This window comes from Hylobates moloch, unplaced genomic scaffold, assembly GCF_009828535.3.
Source record: "Hylobates moloch isolate HMO894 unplaced genomic scaffold, HMol_V3 SCAFFOLD_11, whole genome shotgun sequence".
In the NCBI taxonomy this organism is placed as follows: Eukaryota; Metazoa; Chordata; class Mammalia; order Primates; family Hylobatidae; genus Hylobates; species Hylobates moloch.
In genome coordinates, this window is record NW_026652286.1 from 94,326,406 (window position 1) to 94,347,990 (window position 21,585).

The following is a 21,585-nucleotide window of genomic DNA, read 5'->3' on the forward strand; positions in this document are numbered from 1 at the left end:
AAAGTATTGCAGAGATACAGGCCATTAGGGATGGATGTTGGTTGGACCCAGGGTGGTCACACTAGAGATGCTGGAAATGGTCAGACCCTAAATATATTTTGAAAGTAGAGCCAATGGGATTTGTTAATAGATGGGACAAGGGGTACGAAAGAAGGAGGAGCCAGGGGACTGCTACTGCTTCACCCGAGCTGCCTGTAAAGAGATGGCCACACAGGGAGTCAGGGAGAGCTGGGGCAGGGGCAATATTGGGGGGAGATCACCAGCTTGGTTTGGGACTTACCTGGTTGGAGAGGCCTATTGGATATCCACGTGCCCAGCTTTCTACCTGGTCTCTGATAGTGCTTTTCCGCTCCTGTTTCTTCTCTTTTGGAGGTGCTATTATCTTTTATTCCTTTCCTCCCCTGACACAGACTCATGGATTAATTATTATTTAATGTGTTATAAACCATTCCTGCCATGATTCATTTTGATGCTCAGCTTGTCCTGGTTTGCTCAGTGGCAGATCCTACCTCCTTCAGTTTGGTTCTTGTCGTTTTTTATTGAAAAAATTATTTATTGGCCGGGCATGGTGGCTCACGCCTGTAATCCCAGCACTTTAGGAGGCCGAGGCGGGCGGATCACAAGGTCAGGAGATTGAGACCATCCTGGTTAACATGGTGAAACCCCATCTCTACTAAAAATACAAAAAATTAGCCGGGCGCAGTGGCGGGCACCTGTAGTCCCAGCTACTCGGGGGGCTGAGGCAGGAGAATGGCGTGAACCCAGGAGGCGGAGCTTGCAGTGAGCCGAGATTGTGCCACTGCACTCCGGGCTGGGCGAAAGAGCGAGGCTGAGGCAGGAGAAACGCTTGAACCCGGGAGGCAGAGGATGCAGTGAGCCGAGATCGTGCTACTGCACTCCAGACAGAGTGAGACTCCGTCTCAAAAAAAAAAAAAAAAAAAAAATCTATTGAGGTGAAATGTATATAACATCAGCTTAATCGTTTTAAAGTGGGCAATTCAGTGGCATTCAGTACATTTACAGTGTTGTGCCACTGCCACCTCTGTTTAATTTCATGGCCTTCTCATTTCTCCAAAAGAAAACCCCATGCCCATTAAGCCGCTTCTCTCCACCATCCCCTTCTCCCAACCCCTGGTAGCCGTCAGTCTGATTTCTGTGTCTGTGGATTTTTCCCTATTTTACAGGATGTTTCATATAAATGGAACCATACAATAATATGTGACCTTCTGTGTCTGGCTTCTTTCACTTAGCATAATGTTTTCAAGGTTCATCTGTGAGTACCATATATCAGTGCCTCATTCATTTTAATGGGTGAATAATATTCTCCTTTTTTAAATAACTAAAATAGTGAATCACTATCCCTCAGACCTTCCACTGACTTTTTCTCTTTTCACCATTGAAAGCCCCTGGCTATGGAATGGAAAAGTCACAGCTTGCTAAATATTTTCTTGTCTTCCTCATTTGTCAGGGTGAATGTTTCATGCTGGGCAAAAGTATGAGCCAGAAGCCAGAGTGATGGCCCTTTACAGAGTTATGAAGGCCTCCCCTCCTTGCCTGAGCGCACAGTCCAGTGAAGAAACTGGAAATAGATTCACATCAAGAGTCATAGACTAATGTCCCACTCAGTTTTCTCCTTCTTCTCAGATTTTGTCTGAGGACTAGAGAGGTTCTGTTACACTCAGTTGAGTGACGTTTTGTCATCTGCATCTCAATCTCAGCCAGATGAAATGAGATAAAGATGAATTAGCACATCATGTGAACAGGCTGGTTTAGAGTAAACTGGTATGTGAAATGAGCAAGTCTTTGAACTGAATAGGAGAGAATGGTGCCTGAGAACTGCTTCTGATTTACTTAGAGAAATGGAGAAAGAGCTCTTTCTAGGGAATGACCCTCGCCCTGGTGGGATGTGCCCGGTGGGAGTCTCATGGAAAGCACTAGCTAGATGTTGGATGCTTTGAGGAACTAATGTGCTGAGGAAATGTCAGGCCCGCGGGTCACCTTAGGGAGGGCCACAGGCCCAGTTGGTGGGGGTATTGCCAGGGCGTGGATTCTGCACTGAGTGGGGCTATAGGGGACCTGCTGAGCTTCCTGGTAAGCCTTGGCCCGGGGCACTCTGGGAAGAAGGGGAGAAGTCCCCTAGGGAGGGCCAGTGAGGAGAAAATGGAAGAAAGTGGACTCTCAGAGAAAGTACTTAGGGTGGGGCAAATTGTTGCAGGGCAGGTCAAGTGGGGGAAAGGAAAGGATGGGCCGGGACTTCTGGTGGAGGAGCATGTGAGATACAGGAAGGCAGGCTTCTGCTTAGAAGTAAAAGATAAAACTCCAGGAATCCGACTCGGGAAAGAAACAGGGATGGTCTAAATGAGAGAAACTCAGGCCTCCCAGATATATAGAAGAAGCCCATAACCGGTGGGATGACAGTTTATGATGATAACCCCCAGAGAGGTAGAGCAGAGGTCAACAGAGAAGGAGGAACAGAGACCTTCAGCTGGTTCCTAAGGAAGCCCCTGAAAAACAGCTGAACTAGACCTAAGGAAACCACATGTCAGAGAATTTGGTCTCAACTCCAGCATTTCATTCAGCACTCTGCTCAGTCCCTCAGCCTGAAGCAGCTTTGGTGGGGCTCCTAGTGTTCCTTCTCCTGCCTCAGAGGTTGTTGTTTGGGTCTTTCTGTCTGAGGTGGCAGGGCAGTCATCCCGCTGAAGAGAGTGTGTGGAGATGGATGATGGAGGGCAGCGTTTCTTGGCTTTATTGTGTAGATGGTGGCTTAGAACCCCTGAAATAAAGGGCAAGCTTCCAGTCTTTTTTCTGTTTTTTTTTTTTTTTTTGAGTTGGAGTCTCGCTCTGTCACCAGGCTGGACTGCAGTGGCACGATCTCAGCTCACTGCAACCTCCGCCTCCTGGGTTCAAGCGATTCTCCTGCCTCAGCCTCCCGAGTAGCTGGGACTACAGGCACGTGCCACCATGCCCAGCTAATTTTTGTATTTTTAATAGAGTCGGGGTTTCACTATGTTGGCCAGGATGGTTTCAATCTCTCGACCTTGTGATCCACCCGCTTCAGCCTCCCAAAGTGCCGGGATTACAGGCGTGAGCCACTGCGCCTGGCTAAGGTTCCAGTCTTAACAGCCACGTATGAACCCTGGTTACAATTTCTCAGAGATCTGCTCTATTTGTAATGCGTGTATCATTTTAGTGCAAAACCACTTTCCTGTGGCATCAGGGTATCAGCATAGTAGATAAAGCCTGGGAAGCCCCTATTCTCTTAAGAATATAACCCCAAGCCTTCTAGAGCCATCCTTGCTGTATGTACAGTTTCTTTAGGAAAGAATCGACAGGTTCTGCTGAGCTTCCTGACAGAAAACCCTGCGGGCTTCTATGTGATCAGGGTGTTGGATAATTAGGTTGTAAGTACCTGGAGAGGGGCTATGTAACCCTGAGCTAGGTTCCTACAGATTGAGTTGAATTTTAAACCTCAGCATTGTTATTAGTGTCTTGGAGGTCTGATTTAATGATTTCTGTTTTTGAAGGTTCACTGGAGGATTTGGAGTCAATTTTGTTCGTGATGTAATAGATGTGACTCTTACGTCAACTTTTGTATGTTATATTCATCATTCTAAACCCCCTATTAGGAATTGTTGATCAGATAAGCCTTTTAGCCCTAAAAGTTGAAAAGAAACAGATTTTTTAAAATAGCAAATTATCTGGCTGGACATGGTGGCTCATGCCTGTGGTCTCAACACTTTGGGAGGCCAAGGCAGGTGGATCACTTGAGCTAAGGAGTTCAAGACCAGCCTTGGCAACATGGCGAAACCCCATCTCTACCAAAAAATAAAAAAAAAAATTAGCTGGGCATAGTGGCACACACCTGTAGTCCCAGCTACTTGGGAGGCTGAGGTGGGAGGATCATTGAGGATCATCTGAGTCTGAGAGGTCGAGGCTGCAGTGAGCCGTGATTGCACCACTGCACTCCTGCCTGGGCAGCAGTAAGACTCTGCCTCCAAAAAAAAAAAAAAAAAGGAATGAAGTACTAACAATGTGCTATAACATGGATGAACCTTGAAAGCATTATGCTAAGTGAAAGTAACCAGATACAAAAGACCACATATTGCAGATTCCATTTATATGAAATATCTAGATAGGCCAATTCATAAACACGTGGAGCAGATGAGTGGTTTCCAGGGCTTGGGAAGGGAAGAGGAAATGGAGAGTGACTGCCAGTGGGTATGAGGTTTCCTTTTGGAATGATGAAATGTTCTGGAACTAGATAGTAATGATAGTTGCACAACATTGTGAATGTGCTTAGTGCCACAAAATTGTATACTTTTAAATGGTCAAATTTTATGTTATTTACAATAACAAGCAAATACTAATTCAGGTTCATAGCTGTTTATTTTCATATTGTAGGTATTTTGCAAATGAGCCATTTGCTGACTTCCACCGAGTGGAAGGATTGCAAGGAGTCTACATTGCTACTCTGATTAATGGTTCTATGAATGAGGAGAACATGAGATCGGTCATCACCTTTGACAAAGGGGGAACCTGGGAATTTCTTCAGGCTCCAGCCTTCACAGGATATGGAGAGAAAATCAATTGTGAGGTATTGATGCTTTAATCTTCTTTTGCTTTTTAATATAAGGGAAAGAGCCCTGCTCTGTGGTAGTTTCCTATGTCTAGTATTTATTGAAAAAATACAAGATCACATAGTATTCTATTAATATCACATGGAGCAGACTTTTATTTGTGTTGCTACACTTGCAGTTTCCAAACTCTGCTCCAAGGTCTTGCTACCACTTCTGGGCAGAAGCAACTCAGAAAAAAAAAAAAAAAAGTAGTATTCATTTTTAGTACTACTTGTTTACTTAGACCATTACTTGGTCTTTTGGATTTTTGAATTTTGTTTGTCCATGGTGGGCTATGTGGACACTCCCCTATATAATGTATCTGTGGCCCTTGGGAAAATTGTTTTGGAGACTCTTACCTTAGAATTTACTTCTTGGTTTTTCTTCTCTATTTGGCAATGGGTCTTGGCTTACCACATCAAATCTAATTTTGGAAAGAGGCAGCCTATAAATAGATATAGACAAATATCTGGGTGCTTCCTCTTCCCTCAGTAGTGTCTTCTGCAGCAGCTTGGTGAGATCCTGGGGTGGTTGGGGCTTGGGTGTTTTTGAGCTTTAGTTAAATTGAATTAATGGTATCATTCAAATTCAGCTTTTTGTTTCCTTGACTGATCAGTTTATTTATGAACTGTAGGACAGTTCATCAGCTTTCAGTTTCTTCTTCTGAGTTTATGTGGTGGAAGGAATGTATAGGAAATGGATAAGTCTGATTACCTGAGAATACAGAAACTCTTCAAGAATATACTTCCTTGCAGGCAGAGAAGCATGAGTCAGAAAGAGGAGTGAGCAAATAAATATTTCTTTGAGACCCAGCCTGATTTGTTCCAGTTTTCATTGGTCAAACTGAGACTCTAGCAAGATAGGTACTTGTTAGAGATCCTTTTGTGACAAAAATAAGTAGCAAATAATCCAGCAAACCTTGCTACCATTTTTACCTGACCATAACCACATAAGCACATAGTCCTCCTGTGCAGAACCCTGGCCACATCTGAGTAACATTGAACAAGCTTTTTCTGACCTGGAGAACTCAGTGTGACCATATGGCAAAAGGCGTTGTCCTAATTGCTTGCAGAGCTGTGAAAATCTGGACATGAGTGATGGAGGCCAGATTGAATCACTTGAAGCCTTGCCCTGTATACCTACACCTTTGTGCAAATGTAAAATACATAGGAAAAAATTTAATGCTAATCCTTTGCTTTTTATATCTCGTTGATACTGTACATCAGGGGAGCTTATTCATGAGACTTATGACTTCTGATTCTTGGTCTTTCTTATGACAGAATTGCTGGAATCATATTTGAAATATGTCTGTGACTTAGAAAGTGAATATGACAAAATCATTTCATTTCTCTTTAGTTCTGAGTCACTTGAGAGGATCTCTGAGTGATAGGATGAGATGATGACTTTCCCATCTACTTGAGTTGACACTGATTTCTAATTGTTATTCCCTGAGAGTCTCAGAAGGCCTTTCTAAGTTGTAATTGTTCTCTTCTTCCATGGGACATTTATGTGGGTTCGGATGATCCTCTCTGTCTGGGGGGTGTGGGGACAGCTGGGCTGTGAGTCTGGTTTCCCCTGGGCCAGGCCTCCTTGCCCCCCATGTCAGCTGCAGTGCCCTCACACAGGCCACAGGGTTCACAGGGAACGCTAGGCATGGTATCATGTGCTGACACTGCCTGAAACTTTGGTTGTATAGCTTTCCCAGGGCTGTTCCCTTCATCTGGCTCAGCGCCTCAGTCAGCTCCTCAACCTCCAGCTCCGGAGAATGCCCATCCTGTCCAAGGAGTCAGCTCCAGGCCTCATCATCGCCACTGGTAAGTGTGCCTTGCCTGTTCTCACGAGGGGTTCAGCTGTCTGGTGATATGCAGCCAAATGCAGAGCGATCACCCACGTCTCCAGCAGTAACCACTCTTCGTAGTTTGAAGGCATTCTTAGTTGCTAGATGCTACTCAGAATTTCTGGCTGGGCAAGGTGATTATCTGACATATTCTTGAAATTAAAAATAATTATTTCTCTTGCATTTTAGGCTCAGTGGGAAAGAACTTGGCTAGCAAGACAAACGTGTACATCTCTAGCAGTGCTGGAGCCAGGTGGCGAGAGGTCAGCCCCCTCCCCCAATCCCCTCCCCTCCACCCTGGTCCCCGTTTGTGTGAGAATGTAGACTGTGCCTTGGCATTTCAGGGACACAAATGGTCCATGGCAGAGACCAGTAATGCCAGATATAACTATAAAGTAAAGAAAGGTACCTGAAGCCACTGATTTATATCCACAGTTACTTTAAATTAAAAACAGACCTTTGCAAATGTGTGAATTTTACTAAACGTTCTAAGATTATGAGTTCTATGAGGGCAAAGACAATGTCTGTTTTAGTGACTTCTTTATCCTTAGGACCTAAGAGTGCCTGGCATGGAGTGGGGGCTCACGGCCTATATGCTGCATGCATCAGCAAATTATAACATGGTGGTATCAGCCCTGAAACCGGCTATTATTATTCCTATTTTGTATATTATTGAAGTTGAAATGAAGCCTGTCCTTGCTGGGCTATGTTGTATAGGCACTTTCATCTCATTCTGTGCTATGGAAGTAGACTCTGTTTTTGCCTTAAGGTTGTATAACTAATATCGATTCTGATTACACCAATTCCTAAGACAGGGCTAGTTCCCTAGTTCCAAAATGCTAATTCATCTTCATCTTTGGGCATTAGAGAATTTCCAAACTTGTAAAAAAAAAAAAAAAAAAAAAAAGTTGTTGCCAGCCTCCCATTGATGAAGGCCAAGGAAGTGCATTTGGTCTCGTTCTGTAGGGGTTGCTTTCAGGGGTGACCCTCTAATTATGCCAGGAGCCACCAGGGTGAAACCCAACAGATCACTTGACAGGATGAGCAACTTGTCATTGGGCAGCCCCGCAGGCTGGGCAGCCGGAGCAGCACGTCAGGAGTGATGTGGAGTTCTCAGAACAGCTAGCAGACATAGTTCCCATCCACATGGTGCTTTAGTGGGAATGCACCATGCTCACCTTGATATTTGAATAGGTAATATGTAAAGCAGTAATAAAAACACCAACATTCATTTGGCACCTTGCAGTTCACAGAGGCCTGTCACAAGCCTTCTCTCACTGTGGCAGGGCTTCCCATCCCTCCCGAGGAGAGAGATGAGGCTCAGACACTGTGTACCGTATGTGGCGAACACAAATATGTGTTCAGATGAGGCAGGTTGTTAAGGCCATTGTAGTCAGAGTGCAGACAGTTTGAATGGGAATTTTCAGGTTGTCCTTGTCCAGCTCCCAAGGGAAGATTAAGCAGCTGCTTTCTCCTTTCGTGGAGCTGGACGCTGCCTTTGAAATGGGGTATCCTCTTCTCTGTGAATAGGCCTGTGGTTTGTTTGTGCCTTCTGCTGTTGGTGTAATCTGGGATTTGCACATCTGCAAGTGATTTCCTTCTGGGTAGAAAGCAGTGTCTTGTTCCTCCTCCAGTGAAGTGGTATCGTCTGGTGATTACCGGGGCAGCTGTCAGTGCCTCCCTCCACATGCGCCTTGTGCCTGCCAAGAAGCAACCAGTGCATAAGAGACCTTATTTTGGGACATAGCAGAAAACTAACTTGGGGATGAAAAGATTGTGAGTTTATCTGTGTGAGTGGGCATCTGAGTCCCTATGGGCAGCCTTCACTTTAGAGGGACAATCTGGGCTGTGTGCGGGAGCAGGTGGTGGCAGAGGAAGAGGCTGTAGTGGACAGAATGCTGCCTGGAGCACTGATGACTGTAATTCTGGTTTACTTTTTCCTCCTAATTAGTTGTGCAAATTCTCTGATCCTCAGAATTCCTTTTTTTGTGTTTTTTTTCTTTTTTAAATAATTTTTATTTCTTTTATTTTTAGCTTTTTTCTTTATCAACTTTATTGAAGCAGATGAAGGCACAGTACACTGCACATATTTAAAGTGTACAGTTTGATCAGAATTAATTATGGTCACCACAATTAAGATAACAAACGTTTCCATCTGCAAATTCTCTGATCCTCAGAATTCCTTTTTTGTGCTTTTTTCTTTTTTAAATAATTTTTATTTCTTTTACTTTTAGCTTTTTTCTTTAACAAATTTATTGAAGCAGATAAGGGGATGGTACACTGCACATATTTAAAGTGTACAGTTTGATCAGAATTAATTAATTAAGATAACAAACATTTCCATCACCCTCCCCGAGGTATCTTTGTTCCCCTCGGTAATCCATCCCACTCTCCAGTCTTGTCCTTGTCTGCTTCTGTTATTCATTGGCATTTTCTAGAATTTTGATAAGTGGACTCACACAGTGTATACTCTTTTTGCCTGGCTTCTGTCACACATCACGATGATTTTTAGTTTCATCCAAGTTGTTTCGTGTATCAATTGTTCATTCCTTTGCTAGTCGTATCCCATTGTAGGGATATATCATAATTTATTTATTCTTTCATCTGCTGATAAACATTCCAGTTTTGCTGATTACAAATATAGCTGTTATGAACATTCATGTACATATTTTATTCATTTCTCTAGGGTAAATACTTAGGAATGTAATAGCTGGGTAGCATGGTGGGTATATGTTTAACTTTTTAAAGAACTGCCAAATTATTGTCCCTTTTACATTTCCACCAAACAGTATGTGAGAATTTTAATTGCTTCACATCTTTGCCAACACTTGGTATGATTAGTCTTTTTAATTTTAGACATTTTAATAAGCATGTGATAATATCTCATTGTAGTTGTAATTGGCATTTGCGTGATTATTAATGATTCTTTTCATGTGCTCCCTGGCCATTTTAAAATCTGGTTGTGATGTATCTGCCCAAATCTTTTGTCTTTTTGAAAAAATTGGGTTGGTCCAGCACAGTGGCTCTGCCTATAATCCCAGCACTTTGGATGGCTGAGGTAAGAGGATTGCTGGAGCCGTGGGCAACATAGATAAGGAAAGCTCGTCTCTACAAAAAATAAAAATAGCCAGGCATGGTGGTGCATGCCTGTAGTCCTAGCTACTTAGGAGGCTGAGGTCAGAGGGTCACATGAGCCCTAGTGGTTGAAGATGTAGTGAGCTGTGATTGTGCCGCTGCATTCCAGCCTGGGCAATGGAATCAGAGCCTGTCTCAATAAATATATAAATAAATTTTAAAAACTAATTTTAATATCTGAGTTGTCTATCTTCTTTGAGTTGTAGGAGTTTTTTTAAAAAATATATTTTGGATTCGGGTCTTTTGTATGATGTTTGGGTAGATACTCAGTTTTTCCATATGGAGATCTAATTGATTTAGCACCATTTATTGAAAACACTTCTCTCTCTCCCATTGAATTGCCTTCATACCTGTTTGAAAATCAATTGGCCATATACGGGCCAATTTTAGGCCAATTGGGTCTATTTCAGGACTTTATTCTGTTCCATTAATCTGTCTATCTTTTCACTGATACCAAATTATCTTGATTTCCAAAGCCTTATGGTAAATGTTGAGATCAAGTAGGGTAAGTCTCCTTCAACTTTGATCATTTTAAAAATTATTTTCATTATTGTAGGTCCTTTGTATTTCCTGATACATTTTAGGATCACTTGTCAATTTCTATGAAATCTGCTGGGATTTTTATTATAATTGCCTTGAATTTATAGAATCAATTTGGAGGAGAATTGACATGTTAATACTATTGAGTCTTCTGATCCATGAATGTAGTATCTTTTCCGTTTCATCTTTAATTTCTCTAGTACTTTGTGGTTTCCAATGTAGAGGTCCTGTACATCTTTTATTAGCTTTATTCCTAAGTATTTTTTTTTTGTATTACCATAAATGGAATTTTATTTTCTAATTTTTGCTCTAGTATATAAGAATACAATTGATTTTTTAATATATTCATCTTGTATTCTGTGACCTTGCTAAGGTAATTCATTAGTTCTAGTAGGTTTTTAGATTCTATGTAAGCAATCATACCATTTGCAAAGAGTGACAGTTTTATATCTTCCTTTCTGGTCTTAATGTCTTTTATTTGTTCTCTCATTCTTCCCTTCTCCCTTTTTCTCTTCTTTCTTGTCCTTCTTTCTTCTCTTTCCCTCCTTTCCTCCATTTTCTCCCTTCTGATTTCTCTCATTCTTCTAATTACAATGGCTAGGACCTCTATACAGTGTTGAATAGAAGTAGTGAAAGTGGGCATTCTTGCCTTGTTCTCTCTCTCTGGGGGAAACAATTCAGCCTTTTTACCATGAATTATGGTGTCAGCACTAGATTTCTTTATCAACATTTGGGAAGTTCCCTATTATTACTAGTTGTTGAGTATTTTTTTTTTATCATAATCAGATACTGGATTTTGTCAAATGCTATTTTTACATTTATTAAAATGATTTTTTCTATTACTATGATGATTAAATATTACATTAATTCTTGAATATTAAAACAACCTGGAATTACTAGGACAAACTCTACTTGGTCATAATGCATTATCCTTTTTATGTGCAGCTAGGTTTGATTTGCTAATATTTTGTTAAAGATTTTTGCATTATTTGTGAGAGATACTTGTCTGTAATTTGTTTTTTTGTAAAATCTTTCTTTTTTTTTTTTTCTTGAGACGGAGTCTTGCTCTGTCGCCCAGGCTGGAGTGCAGTGGCACAATTTCGACTCAGTGCAAGCTCCGCCTCCCGGGGTCACGCCATTCTCCTGCCTCAGCCTCTCTGAGTAGCTGGGACTACAGGCGCCCGCCACCACGCCCGGCTAATTTTTTGTATTTTTAGTAGAGACGGGGTTTCACCATGGTCTCGATCTCCTGACCTTGTGATCCGCCCGCTTCGGCCTCCCGAAGTGCTGGGATTACAAGTGTGAGCCACCGTGCCCGGCCGTAAAATCTTTCTTAAGTTTTGATATTAGTGTTTGGCTAGTATCATAAAACAAGCAGAGTGGTAAACCCCTCTTTCTCTTTTTTAGGACAAAGTTTGGTGTTATTTTTTCTTGAGTAATTCCCTAATGAAACTGTCTAGGCATTGAGTTTTCTTTTTGGGAATATGTTTTGATAAGAGATTTAATTTCTCTGGTTGATATAAGACTGTTCAGATTTTCTTCTTTTTGTTTCAATTTTGATGAGTTGTGTGTTTCAAGAAATTTGTCCTTTCACGTAAGTTGTGACATTTGTTGGCCTTATGTTATTAATGATATATTCTCTTTACTTTTTAATGTCTTTAGGATCTTTGGTGATTATTTCATTCCTGATACTGGTGATTTCTGTATTTTCTCTATTTTTCCGTGGTTTAGATGTTTCAATACTGTTGATCTTTCCAAAGAATCTGCTTTTGGCTCTGTTGATTTTCTATTGTCTGTTTTGTTTTGTTGCTTTTTTTTCCTTTATTATTATTTTTTCCCATATTTGTTTCATTGTTCTTTTTGTAGCTTATTAAGATATAACCTTGGGTTATTGATTTTATATCTTCTTTTCTAATGTAAGCATTTAAAGCTGTAAGTTTTCCGTTAAATACTAATATAGCTATATGCTACATATTTAGATATGTTTTTAGTGTTTTTAAGTTCAGAGTATATTTAATGTCCCCTTTTAAAACTGAGATATAGGCTGCACACAGTGGCTCATGCCTGTAATCCCAGCACTTAGGAAGACCAAGGCAGGAGGATCACTTGAGGCCAGGAGTTCAAGACCAGCCCAGGCACCATAGCGAAACCTTGTCTCTACAAAAAATAAAAAAGTTAGCTGGGCATACCTGTGATCCCAGTTACTCCAGAGGCTGAGGTGGGAGGCTCACTTGAACCCAGGAGGTCAAGGCTGCAGTGAGCTGTGATTGTGTCAGTGCACTCCAGCCTGGGTGACAGAGCAAGACCAGGTCTCAAAAAAATAAAACACAGATGCAATTGAGATATAATTCACATACTATAAAGTTCACCATTTTAAAGTGTACTGTTCATATGTTTTTTAGTATTATTCAATCATCACCATTATCTAGTTCCAGAACATTTTCATCAATCCATAAATATCTCTTGATTTTTATCTCTGAATGATAAGTTACTTAGCAAAGTGTTATTTAATTTGCACATATTTGGGGGTTTCATAGATATCTTGTTATTGATTTCTAATTTGATTTCCTATAGTCAGAGAAGACACTTTGTATGATTTCAGTCCCTTTAGATTTGTTGAGATTTGTTTTGAGATCCAGCGTGTGGTCTATATTGTTGAATATATCACGTGCACTGGGATGGAATATGTATTAAGCAGTTGTTTGAGGTAGTGTTCTGTAGATATTATTTATATGAAGGTGGTTGATAATGTTGTTCAGATCTTTTGTGTTCATATTGATTTTTGGGGGGTCTAGTTCTCTAAATTCCTAACAGAGGAATGGTAAGATCTCCTACTATGATTCTGAAATTGTCTGTTGCTCCTTTACATTCTGTCAATTTTTGCTTTATTTTGGTATGCATTTTGAATATCTGTTGTTAAGTCTATTCACATTTATAATAATATTTTCTCATGAATTGTCCCTTTTATCATTATGAACTATCTCTATCTATTGTAATGCCCTTTGTCTTAAAATCTATTTTATCTGATATTAAAATAGTTACTGTAGCCTTCTTCTGTTTACTATTTGGATAGTACATCTGTTTTTGAGTTGGTGTCTTACTCTGTCACCCAGGCTAGAGTCCAATGGTATGATCCCGGCTCACTGCAACCTTGGCCTCCTGGGTTCAAGCGATTCTCCTGCCTCAGCCTCCTGAGGATTTCAGGCGCTCACCACCACACCTGGCTGATTTTTGTATTTCTAATAGAGATGGGGTTTCACCATGTTGCTTAGGTTGGTCTTGAACTCCTGACCTCAAGTGATCCGCCCGCCTTGGCCTCCCAAAGTGCTGGGGTTACAGGTGTGAGACACCACACCCAGCCCTGGATAGTACATCTTTTAACATCCATTTGCTTTCAGCCTATCTATGTCTTTATATTTAAAGTGTTTTTTTTCTCTTTTTTGAAGTTGGGTCTTGTGTGTTGTCCAGGCTGGTCTTAAACTCCTGGGTTCAAGTGATCCTGCCAAATAGTTGGAATTAAAGGCACATGCCACCATGCCCAGTTCTTTGAAGTGTTTCTTCTAGACAACATATAGTAGGGTCTTGCTTTTTTTACTCATTCTGCCAAGCTCTGCTTTTTAACTGAAATGCTTAGGCCATTAACATTTAATATAATTATTGATATATTTGAATTTAGGCCTAATATTTCATTTATTTTCTTTTCATTTCTCCTATTTATTATTCCTCTGTTCCTTCTGTCCTCTCTCCTTTTGTATTATCTAGATACATTAAGTATTCTACTTTTATTTAGATTTTTTGGAGGGCTTATCTATGTGTATTTCTAGTGGCTTCTCTAAGGATTACAACATACATATCTAATCTTTTATAGTCTTCTTTGAGTTGATATTGCACTTAACATAAAATTTAGAACCCTTTCAACCATGCAAGTCCCTTTCTCCTCCCCCACCTATATGTTATTTTCATATTTATCACATCAACACACATTACAAAACCCACAAAGCACTGTTTGTTTTTACTTTAAATTATCATATGAATTTCAAAGAACTTAAATATTTACCCAGATATTTACCATTTCTCTTGCTTGCTCTTCGTTCTGGAAAAATCTCTGTTTACCCATGGGAAATTTCCCTACAGCCTAAAGAAATTCCTATAGCATTTTCTGTAGCGAGATCTGTTGGCTATGAATTCTCTCATTTTTCCCTCGTTTGAAAATCTCTATTTTATTTACCTTCATTCCTGAAGGATATGTTTATTGGATAGAGAATTCTGGGTTGACGGTAATTTTTTTCCAGTACTTTAAAGATGTCTACTGTTTTCTTGTTTCGGTGGGTTCTGATGAGAAACCTGTCTTCACTTTAGCTATCATTCTCCTGTGGGTAACATGCCATTTTTCTCTAGATGCTTTGAAGATTTTTTTTTTCATTGGTTTTCAGCTGTTTTGGTATGACGTGTCTAGGAGGGCTTTTCTTTGAGTTTATTCTCTATGTAGATGCTGATTTTGAATCTATATTTATATCTTTCACCAAATTTGGGAAATTTTCAGCCATTATTTCTTCAAATATTTTTTTTCTGCTCCCATCCCTTTCTCCTGTTCTTCTCGGACTCCAGTTACATATTAGACCTACTGTTATTGTTCCCTGTGTCCTTGGCAATCTTTTTTTCTTTGAAATCTTTTTTCCCCTTGTATGTTCTCTAGAACATACAGATAGATCTATAATTTCTGCAGATCTGTATTTATTTTGAAGTTCACTAATTCCTCTGTCATTGCTTTTCTGATGTTGAGCCCATCAGTAAATTTCTTATTTCGGGCATTATATTTTTCATTTATAAAATTTGTTTGGTTTCTTTCTAAAAATTGTTTCCACTTCTCTGGGAGAATTCTTTTCTCTCATTCATTTCACGTGTGTTTTTCTTTCCCTCATGGGACATGGTTATAATAGCTATTTTAAAATTCCAGCCAGGTATGTTGGCTCATGCCTATAATCCCAGCACTTTGGGAGGCCGAAGCAGGTGGATCACTTGAGGTCAGGAGCTTGAGACCAGCCTGACCAACATGGTGAAATCCTGTCTGTACTAAAAATATAAAAATGAACTGAGTGTGGTGGTGCACGCCTGTAATCCCAGCTACTTGGGAGGTTGAAGCAGGAGAATCGCTTGAACCCAGGAGGCAGAGGTTGCAGTGAGCTGAGATCGCACCACTGCACTCCAGCCTGGGCAACAGAATGAGACTGTGTCTCAAAAAATAAAAAATTAAAAAAAAATTCCAATATATGGGTCACTTGGGATTGGCACCTTTTGACTATCTTTTCCCTTGAGAATTGGACACATCTTATGGATATGTTTGTATGCTGTATGTTAAGTAATTTTGGTTTGTATTCTGCACACGTGAATGAAATTCATGAAATTAAGCCTTCTGGAGGATATTGATATTTTTGTTTCAGCATGTAATCAGCCTGTTTAGGTTCTGACCCTGAGTTCTGCCTTGCTTTCTGTAGGTGTGGTAGTTTAACTCTCAGTTCAGTATGCTAAGCCTTTGTTATACTGGTTTGTGTCTGTTTCATGCACGTACACTTCAGGGGTTAGGCTGCGACTTATGTAAGTTCATATACAAAATTAGGGGATTTACTTTTTTGACACTCCCTTCTATGGGATTCCATCTACACTTTCCCTACCCTACAGGGGCTCCTTTCTCTGGTTCCTTTGGGGGAAATAATATCTATTGCAATTTTAGCTGTGACTGAGACTGAGGTGCACCCCATGACTGGGACTTTTCCTTTGGGCAAAGCTTTACCAGGATATTCATGACTTGTGTGTGTCGCTTCTCTAGGTTTTAAATCTCCACAAGCTGCTTGCTTTTGTTTACTTTTCAGCATCTACTGGTAGTTGTTTTTAGTCCAGAGTTTTCAGCTGTAATTAGCAGGAAGGATGGGCTATAGAGGGCTAATACAGTCATAGTCAAACTGGAACCCCAGTTACTTAATTTTTAATCAAGGGTTGGTGGGAGTCATAGATTTGGATTTGAGTCCTACCTCTGCTGTTTACAGTCTACTATTTTAATATTAAGCCTGTGTTTCTTCATTTGGGAAAAAAATTGAGATACTAGAACTTGTTCTGCCTGTCCCTAGGATTGTGTGGAACAGATAAGGTAATGGATGTCAATGTCTTCTGTAAATGGAAAAAATGTTTTCAAGTGGTTGTCATTGCTGTTATGTCTACGTGCATGTGTGTGCATGCCTGTGGGCATGTGTACATGGTTTCTGCACAGTTACCTCCACAGCAGTGGTGTCACCACGGATTTTTCCTCTTCAGGCACTTCCTGGACCTCACTACTACACATGGGGAGACCACGGCGGAATCATCATGGCCATTGCCCAGGGCATGGAAACCAACGAGCTAAAGTAAGTGTCTCTGGACGAGGCCTTTTAACATCAAACTCTTCTCCCAGAAATTTACATCTGTGATTATAAGTGGATTATCTCTCTACAGCACTATGTTGTTGACAGCACAATTTGTGATCTCTGGATATGAGTTAAACTTTTTTTTTTTGAGATGGAGTCTCGCTCTGTCCCCCAGGCTAGAATGCAATGGTGCGATCTCAGCTCACTGCAACCTCCACCTCCTGGGTTCAAGCGATTCTCCTGCCCCAGCCTCCTGAGTCTGGGATTATAGGCGCATGCCACCACGTCTGGCTAAATTTTGTATTTTTAGTAGAGACGGGGTTTTACCATGTTGATCAGGCTAGTCTCGAACCCCTGACCTCAGGTGATCCACCTGCCTCATCCTCCCAAAATGCTGGGATTACAGGTGTGAGCCACTGTGCCCACCCTGACTTAAACTCTTTATCTCCAAAATGGGAATAATAAGAACCTGTCCTTTCTATCACAAAGGGATATTGTGAGCAAGAGGGCAATTAATAGTAATGGCCAAATGATTAAGTGGAGGCTCTTTAATTTGTCCTTCTTTGCTTTGTGTTTTTATTACATAGAATGACTAATAATAAATAGCAATAATAATAATAATACATGAGTAACAATTACAGAATGCATACAACTTGATAGCCATTGACTTTTGGTGCATTAGGTTGGTGGGGGGTCTCATGGAGCTGGAAGGGGTGTTTAGGGTTAACTGCATCATTTCACAGATGAGAAAACAGGCTCAGCAAGGCAAAGTAACTTGCCCAGGGTCATTCCCTTTGTTAGTGACAGAGACAGGATTAGCACTTGGGTTTTTAGATTGCATCCTGCATTCTTTGCAGTACATTGTTCTGAAAAGCAAAACTGTCAAGAGTTTGTAACGTCTACACCCTTATGTTCTGATTTTATCAGACCCAGTCCTCTGATTACCTTTGGCTCGTTTCTGAATGCTTCATGTTAGGTCAAGTTCATGGCTGGACCACACTTCTCCGTTTGAGCTGAACCCATTAGATGGATTGGTGAAGGATCTGGAGAGGGCTTCTGTAACTATCTTGTTTATTGCGAGGACAAAGCTTTCTTTTTCTTTGCTCCTCTTAGAAATGGGGCCAGCAGTAAGTGAGAGGTGGGTGGTTTGGAAAAAGAGATCTTAGCAGCTGTTTTTTTTCCCTGTGGTTAATTTGACATGTGCTGAGCAGCCTGGCCTCAGAGAAGGAGAGAGAAGCAAAGTACTGGTATTTGGCATTCCACCTGGCTGTTCTCTGTTCTGTGTAGCACTGGTTAGCTGTTTCTTTAGAGGCAATACTCCGAAGAGGTCCTGTTTGTATGCGGCACTTTGTATTCATATTCAGATTGGTGTTTGCTCAGACAAGACCATCACAGAGCACAGTACTTCCCACATTTGTGCTATCATTTATATACCCATTAATTTAATTTTCATTTCACATGTTCAGCAAGCACCGATTGTGCCAGGTGCTGTGTATCTATAGATGAATAGGATGCATGCCACCCTGTAGTTGAAAGGTGGGCGAGGAAACAATTGTAGTGTTTGGTATACTGCTATGTGTGTAATACACACGTAGGGGACACAGTTTGGCTTCCTAGGAATACATTTCATTCTTTGTATGGCTTTCAGATTTCAGAGTCAGTTCTCAATTTGCCTTGTTTAACTTCTCTGAAAATTAAATTTGCATTCCAAACTGGCTCCTCTGAAGGAGTTAGTGTGATTCTAGTCCTCTTACACCATCTGTCGGTTCATATGTGCTCAGGGAACGCAGCGTCATTCTGCACTAGCTGGAGCAAAACATGATCAGGAAAATAAACTTGCTGCCAGAAAATCATAAAGCCTTCCCCAGACATTTTGAAATGACTTGGGGGTTGTAGACTTTGGGGGATTATGGACACTGTAGCATTCCTCTATTTGTATAGGTTTCATTTGGAGGTGTCTGTTTGAATAGTTCAAATAAAGCATCTGAAAATATGAAAATACATACAAGCCTCCTATTGACAGGTGCATGTGTCCCACATAACAACCTGAGCTTGGCCTAAATCTATGTAGCCACCTGGCATTTACTCAGTGTGTTGTTCACAGAGGTATTTTGCTTCTTCCCCTGCTGCTCTGAAAAGCAAGAAATAATATTCAAGTTAGTTGATACTCTCAAACTACAGTGGTGATTTACTGTGATACCCGTGCTTCTGACAAGAGGAGAGGAGAGGTTGCTTCTGACAAGACTGGGTATCTGTTGCTGGGCTAGGGCTTCAGGCCCCTTCTAAGTTTGGCCTCCCCAATCACAGCGATCTCTTTTCCTTTATGACTCATAGCATGTATAGGCTGTCCCATTCATTTGGCATTGATCATATTCTGACTCCTTATGTTAGTTACCTTTACATGATGCGCCTGAATTCTGCAACTCATTAGTAAGGTCTTTGGAGGTAAATATTTCTGCTCGATATAGGTTACCAGGCACTTAGCAAATATTTGATTGAAATAGGTCATGCATACTTAATCATCCAAGATTGCTTATGGTTTTTTTTTTAACTGATTTGTAAAACTAGAGGAGACCTAGCTAGTGTGCCAATTGCACAGCTCCAAGGGGACCACTGCCATTGTGCTCCATGTCAATGACAACCCCTGGAGTGGAGGCTCCCTGGATGTGTGCAACCTGGTGGTACCCAAGAGACACCAGAGATGACCTAATCCACTTTCCTTAGTTTTCACATGAGGGAATAAGAGATTAGACAGGAGTTAATGCCCACGCTGGAACTTGAGCATATTTCTGTTAGGAATCATTTCAGGTCAATTACACAGACAACTGTTGAACATCTACAATGAAGCAGATGCTGTGCTAGATACCAAGGATGCAAAGGCGAGTGGGGCACTGATCGGGAGCTGCCTGTGCCCACTGTGGCTCTGTGATGTTTCTGAGCCGGATGCAGAGAGAGAGGCTGGGAGGAGGGGGTTGTTTGAAAGAGGGCTTTCTGCTCTGATTTTACCCATCTTTAGGGAGGAAGGCCAAGTAAAGTAGCAATAGTAACTCAAATAGGTGGTAGTGGGGACAGAAATTGAAGCATTGCTCCAAGTAAACAGGGCTTTTTTTTTTTGGTTGATGTTCTTTTAAGTTATGCATGTCTTTCTCTCCCTGGTTAGCACAGATATCTAGGAGTTGACTGTTATTTGTTTCAGCTTCTGCCTTGAGTCTCCTCTGAGATTGTTACTTTTGTTATTGTTAATTGAAATTGAGAGCAAGAAGTGGAACACTTTGTTTTGCTCTTGTGTCTACATGTCTGAAACGGGTAAATAAGAACCTGCACTGGGGATCCACTTACTCATTCATTCAGCACGCTGCTCCTGTGAACCCGCCCACGGGAGGCATAGGAGCAGTGGCTTTTTCTTCAGAGAAGGAGCTGTTGCATGTTTGCACCCTGACTGAGGAAGATTCAAACACGTTTGTCAGCTTGATCACGGAAGATAAGATCAATTTCTGTTTCTTCACTGCGGTTTGCTTGTCAGCGTGATGATATTATTCGTAGTCAGTAATAATATTTTGAACTTGCCCCAAAGCATCTTTTTTTTCTAAGATATCCAATTTCATAGGGGCTTCTCTCTGGAAATCCTGAAAAGCCCCTGAAAAGACTCCACTCAGCAGAGTAGCTGTCTTTTCTGGACCTGGGCTCTGGAAGCAGCCCCACCGTTCCAGAATGTGGGAGGCAGTGGTTAATGTCTTCACTTGCTTGCAGCACCTCTCAATGGTACAGTTGCCGGGAGAGCCACCCCTGCTTTATCCTAACCCCTGTGGTTTTTCTGCCCCTTGAGGAATAGAGAAGCAGGCGTTCTTATCACCATTTTTTGTTTGTTTGTTTGTTTGTTTTTTTTCTGGAGTGCACTGGTGCGATCTCGGCTCACTGCAACCTCCTCTTCCCAGACTCAAGCAGTCCTCCCATCTCAGCTTCCCAGTAGCTGGGACCACAGGTGTGAGCCACCATGCCTGGCTAATTTTTATATCTTTTTTTTTTTTGGTAGAGGCAGGTTTCGCCATGTTGCCCAGGTTGTTCTCATTTGAACTCCTGAGTTCAAAGTGATCCACCTGCCTTCCTAAGTGTTGGGATTACAGGTGTCAGCCACCAAGCTTGGTCTTTATCACCTTTTAACTGTTACGAAACCGAGAAACGGGGTTAAAAAAAATGCAGTGCAGTTTCTTTAACTTCCTTCAACAAGTGTTTATGAATAATGCCATTTCTGTGTGCTAGGAAAGATTTGAGGTGCCAGGGGCAGCAAAGTAAGAGGTCTTATTCCTGATGAACAGCAATCCAGTAGGAAACACTCGCAAAATCAAGTCACTGAAATATAGTGAGGTATAAGATTACGGAGAGTCCCCGTGCAGTGGGAGCCAGAATGAGGGCCAGGTGGTGCTATCTGGGGGGACAGAGGAGGACTTCTGGGAGAGGAAACCCCAGCTGAGCCTAAAAGGATATAAGGCAAGGTCGGAATGCTTTTCCAGGACTAGAGAGACCTTGAGCAAGGGCCAAAGCATGATCAGTGGGGAATGTGCATGGCTCTTGAGTATTAATAGAATGCAAATTTCCAGGTGGGAAGTGGTGAGAAACGAGGCTGGAGGAAGGTATGTGTGTAGAGGCCAGGTCCTGGGGGACCTCACCTGTGCCTTGCTTAAGAGATTAAAGTTTGCTTTGAGGTGATAGGGTCCCTTTGAGGGATTTTGTTAGGGGAATAACATGGCTAGACTTGCATTATAGAACGATGGATCTGGCAGAATGGAGAGGATGGATTCAGTGGAGAGAGACTGGAGGTGAGAGCTGATGCTGGGGTGTGTTTAAGGACTAAGTCTGCAGGGCGTGGTTTCTGATTCATCTGGGATGATGGGAGAAGTGATTATACCACTCATAGAAAGGCAGAGGTAAAGGAGTAGGCTTGCAGGGCCGTATATTAAATGCAGACATGGACAGGTTGAATTGAAGCCTCTGTGGTGTGTCCAAGGGGCGATGTCCAGCAGGAATCTGGACATATTACAACATCCGGTTCAGTCTTCCA

At 41.4% G+C, this 21,585-nt stretch overlaps 1 protein-coding gene across 4 annotated transcripts in view; it reads left to right on the top strand.

Moving 5' to 3' along the window:
* SORL1 (sortilin related receptor 1) overlaps positions 1–21,585 on the top strand; it is a 282,584-nt gene that overhangs the window by 165,182 nt on the left and 95,817 nt on the right. For all 4 annotated transcript variants that reach the window (XM_058446962.1, XM_032167741.2, XM_058446961.1 and 1 more), the window contains exons 9-12: positions 4,402–4,594; positions 6,313–6,430; positions 6,643–6,716; positions 16,438–16,526. In XM_058446962.1, coding sequence (XP_058302945.1) covers positions 4,402–4,594; positions 6,313–6,430; positions 6,643–6,716; positions 16,438–16,526 — 474 coding nt within the window. The remainder of the gene's footprint in view (positions 1–4,401; positions 4,595–6,312; positions 6,431–6,642; positions 6,717–16,437; positions 16,527–21,585) is intronic.